General features: G+C 39.5%; 1 protein-coding gene across 1 annotated transcript in view; it reads left to right on the top strand.

Annotated features, from left to right (window-relative positions):
* The window catches only part of LOC138029819 (uncharacterized), a 14,707-nt gene extending 10,245 nt beyond the window's left edge, over positions 1-4,462 (top strand). The window contains exons 3-4 of the mRNA XM_068877639.1: positions 3,533-3,602; positions 4,274-4,462. Of these exons, the coding sequence (XP_068733740.1) occupies positions 3,533-3,557 (25 nt within the window). The 3' untranslated portion in view covers positions 3,558-3,602; positions 4,274-4,462. The remainder of the gene's footprint in view (positions 1-3,532; positions 3,603-4,273) is intronic.
* Positions 4,463-5,000: the final 538 nt, after the last annotated feature.

Below are 5,000 nucleotides of genomic sequence, written 5' to 3'. Positions count from 1 at the left end.
AAGCCGTTTTGTGACCCCTCTTTGCCTGTTTTAGCACTGGGTAAAGCTCTTTTCTTATTTCATCTACTTCTTTCGGGAAGTCATCAGCCACACCAAAACTTTTCCCCCTTGGCAAGTGCTTGATGTGCGATTTGATTTGTTGCTTATCTTTGAGGAGAGAAACCTTGGCAATTATCGGTCTTGGATGCTGATTTATTTTTTCCTCGGGTGCACGGGTTGGGATTCTGTGAACTCGCTCAAATTCAATATCGTCAAGGTGCTTCTTTGAGAGTTTCATTTCTTTAAACTTAAACTAAGAAAGTTTCTCAGGAACGCTTCTGTATCTTCTGGGGATTCCTGCTCGTTATCACTAATGCCAAAGAATTTGATGTTATTTCTTCTGTTGAAGCATTCTTGTTTCACAACCCTGCGCTCGAGCTCCTCTAGTTTGATTATCTTGCCGGTTGTTATTTTCAGTGTCGCCGCGGTCACGCTGGCTTGCTCCTTCAAACCTTCAACTTCTGCTTGTGTTAACTCGAGACTCGCCCTAAGTTCTTCCTTTTCCCTTTCGAGCCTTGCTACTTGGATCTTCAAGTCTTGTATTTCGGGTAGCACAGATAGTAATTTATCTAGCTTGTCTTCTATATCGTTCAGCTTCGTGTTGCACATCGAGCAGCCATGCTCGTGTTGCTCGCAATCACTGAGGGCCTCGTCATCAGTCTGAGATCCTTGTGCTCGCATTCGTTTTTTTCTTCGGGATTCTCTTTTCTTTGCGATCTTCGCGTTCGATTGATCAGCCTCTTCATGGTTTGTTGCGTTATCCGCCTCCGTAGGCATCTTGATTTTTATCGAGAACGCGGAGCATCAGAGAACACATCCGCCATCTTTCGAGTTTCCTCGCTTGGCGATCTCCCGAAAGCTATCTAAACTAGAATTGGAAGGCTACAGAGGCCCCGTGCACTACATTTCCCATCATGAAGTCCTAAGACCAGAAAGCAAAAGCACACGGGTACGCATTGTCTTCAACTCATCAGCTGTATTTCGAGGACACCGACTAAACGACTACTGGATGAAGGGACTGGACTTGCTAAACGATTTGTTCGGAGTAGTCTTGAGATTTAGAGAGAATGAAATTGCCTTTATTGGAGACATATATATCTAAGATGTATCATAGAATCCGCATACCAGAAGCGGACCAGCACGTACACAGGTTCCTGTGGAGAAACCTACAGACAGATCGCGAACCAGATATCTATGTCAAGACAGTTAAATAAGGAAGACAGCAGACGAAGCAAGAGAAGATTTCTCAGAAGCAGCACAAGTTCTCAAAGACAACACCTACATGGATGATATTTGCAATTCAGTCCGCACCGAGGAAGAAGCACGAGAACTAACGAAATGTATAGACAGTGTACTCGAAACAGGAGGTTTTAAAGTCAAAGGCTGGCTTTCAAGTAAAGTTAGTTCTAACACCGATCAGGAAGACAGAAAGGAAGCAGCAATTTTAAAGAAGTCAATGAAGAAAAGGTATTAGGAGTGGTATGGAACAGTCACACAGACATGTTTACCCTTAACCTGAGTCACTACTCTCCCAAGAACCGACTATGCTTTCCAAGAGAACGATCCTGAGCCAGGTTGCTCGAATCTACGATCCAATTGGCTTTGCATCTGCATTTCTTATCAGAGCCAAGATAGGCCTACAGGAGCTGTGGGAAAAGGGCGTCGGCTGGGACGAGAAATAACCTTCCGAAACTCAAGAAAAATGGACCAACACGTTTCAGGAAATGATGAGCCTCAATGGGACAACCTTCTAGAGATGTCTGACACCGCCTTATGCAGTTGGCCGCCCTGTACTATGTGTTTTTTCTGCTGCCTCTGAAGACCATTGTGGACGAATCCCGTTTCCAATTTGAGAAAGTCATCCTTTTCCTGGATAGTAGGATAGTTCTACCATGGATCCGTAGCGAGGCTAGGAGGTTTAAACCGTTTCTATCAGTCAGGGTTGGTGAGATCCAAACCAACACAGACCCTTCCCAGTGGAAACATATTCCTGGAGAGATGAATGTAGCTAACGATGTTTCTTGTGGCATACCAGTACGAAATTTGGTTAAGAGGTGACAACATGGTCGATGACTGCGATGTCGCCTTCAGCATCGTCAGATTCAGAAGATGGGTAGATGGCCATACACACTGAAGCATCGTTAAGGCTTACATCACTTATCAACATAATCACGCGACATTGTTTGTTCGTTAATGCTCTTCTTTCGCGATAACGAACAAACAATGTCGTGTGATTATGTTGATAAGTGATGTAAGCCTTAACGATGCTTCAGTGTGTATGGAGATTAACTGCAGAGAGGATCAACGTTTGCTGGTCTACGAAACAGAACTGTATTAAAATCCATATGTACTCATATTGAGTAGACTACATGCTGATATTACTGCTCCTTATCTGTAGAGCACTCTTCTGGAATCAACAGTGAACATCACTTATATATATATATATATATATATATATATTCGTACTGGCTCGTGACTACATCGTTTGATTTCGAGTTCTTCATTCTAATATATATATATATAATATATATATATATGTATATATCTGACTGAATTTACAAAAAGGTACCTGCTTGTACTTTGACAACTTAGCACTTTGAGATGCAGGAAAACGTTCTTGCTTTACATAGCTATGATTCCAGCAACGAACAACCTTTATTTCATAGTTGTAGGCATCTGATTTCTGCAATTAAGCAATGTCATATAGAAATACTGACCAGGACTGACATACTAACATCACACTCAGCCTACCCACCCTCAGTAAGTGACTTTGCTTTGGTCCGACAAGTTTCGGCTAAGAAACAGATTGTAGCATAGGGCCTCTAGAATTTATCTAGCCATGTCTTGACGGAGCCTCCCCTGGGTTTTAGACCAGCACAGTAGCTTGAAAACAGGCTTCGCCTGTTTTCAAGCGAAAATCTACAGAGGTATCTTTTTGAAAATTCGGTCAGATATCACATCTTAATTGAGCAGAAATTGTTTACACCAACTGCTCAAGAAAATTCTACTCAGCTTGAGGTTCAGATTACCCATAGCATTCAATTATTTTTCATTCTACCTTGTTTTCTGACTGAAATTACAAAAAGATACCTGCTTGTACTTTGACAATTTAGCTCTTTGAGATGCAGAAAAACGTTCTTGCTTTACATAGCTATGATTCCAGCAAGGAACAACCTTTATTTCATAGGTGTAGGCATTTGATTTCTGCAATTAAGCAATGTCATATAGAAATACTAACCAGGACTGACATACTAACATCACACTCAGCCTACCCACCATAGGGCCTCTAGAATTTATCTAGCCATGTCCACGTGTTGGGTAAGGCAATAAGGCTTCCATGGGATATTAAATATTACTTCTTCTGAAGTCACCTCAGTGATGTTTGAAAGATTAGTTCGAAATATAGCAGACATATTAATGGCCTTAACTGCCTTAATGGCTGATGATATTAGCCTTTTTCTCACACATATTCATTTTTTGTTTAAATTTCCAGGTCCAAGTCACAAGTTGCCAAATGACAATGACTCTGACTTCTTAAATTAAAAGATGTTGTCAATGGAAAGGTTAGAGTCTAGTTACTGACAAAATATAACCGTCCCATCTATTCTAGTCTAATTTAAAGACAAATTAAGATACGTGGGAAGGACCCGGTTTTCATAAGATCAGCTAGATGATTTGAGGAAATGCCAGCACTTTGGTTTGACAAATAACGTCAGTGTTTGGAAGTAAAATTTGGCAGCATAGGCAACAGAAATATGAGCATTGTTTAATAATTTGTTGAATTTATGTGAGACAATTGATTTCAGTTAAAGATATATCCAATGCTAAAACAAGATGTCTGATTTATGTGAGATATATAGATGAAGTTTTGAAAACAAGGTCAAACTTGGCTGCAAAATCCAAAGTGCAACTGCTGCCTTTGGCAGCATTTGCACTGACGGTGAGCTTTAAATTCCTAGGGGGGGCTGCGTCATGGCTTGTCGCATGCAAGTCTAACAAGTGTGAGGTGTTAGTCCATAGCCAAAACAAGTCACTAGACCTCTCTATGGGAGGGTGAGGAAAGTAAATGATGACCTATAGGGTCTGAAAAAAAGTTAAAGTTATCCAATGTTAAAAGAAGTTGTTGCATTTATATAGATATATAGCTGGAGGTTATGCCTTTTTTTTTTAAGAATGCAACTAAGAGGTTTTTTTATTGAAAGTAGTTGTTACTTATCATTATTTTTTTTTGCAGGGCTTGATATAGGAAGATCATTGGATACAACATAGGAAAATGCTAATTGTTTTTATTGGGTCTTTGATGAGATTGTCGCTTGATTTTCTTCTGGTTAGCTGTTAATTGAGTTTAAAAACTTTCGTGAACATATTAGAGACCTACTCAAGGTTCACGGTGGAATAGAATCTCCGAGGCTTGACTATATTATTGTCACATAATTTGTGCATTAAAACAGCAACATGATGTTTTCTTTGAATAAAGTTTCCAATCGTAATGATATTTTCGTGTTGGTTTCCTTGTTTGTTTGTTTTTTTGCTTTTTTGCCTTGAGCACGCGATCTCCGTCAATACACCTGAGAACAAAGGTTCAATTTCTGCTTCTCACGAAATTAAATAAGGAAAGGGTTGTGTTCTATTTATTCTTTAGCCCTGCATTGTTGAATGTTCAATCAACAAGTATTTGTCACAATCATTAAAGAAAACGACCGAGAAAAGTAATATATGGTCATATATAGCTTTAGGCAAGCTTACAAGGAGAGCTCCCGGGTTGTTTATTCTTACTTCCCTTACTGAAACAAAGAATTGAAGGAATACAACAATTTTCATTCTTTTTTTTTTTTTGTTTAGCCTTGATTAGCGATCAAATAAAGAAAACCAAACAAAACAATCTAAAACGAATTAAAATAAGAAGAGGTGGAAAATTAATAAATCTCCCCTAACATACACCCTGCGAGCATTTAGTTTCG

Source organism: Montipora capricornis, chromosome 13 (genome assembly GCF_036669925.1).
Source record: "Montipora capricornis isolate CH-2021 chromosome 13, ASM3666992v2, whole genome shotgun sequence".
Lineage (NCBI taxonomy): Eukaryota > Metazoa > Cnidaria > Anthozoa > Scleractinia > Acroporidae > Montipora > Montipora capricornis.
Note: the sequence above shows the minus strand (reverse complement) of the source record. Positions and strands in the feature narration are given on the sequence as shown.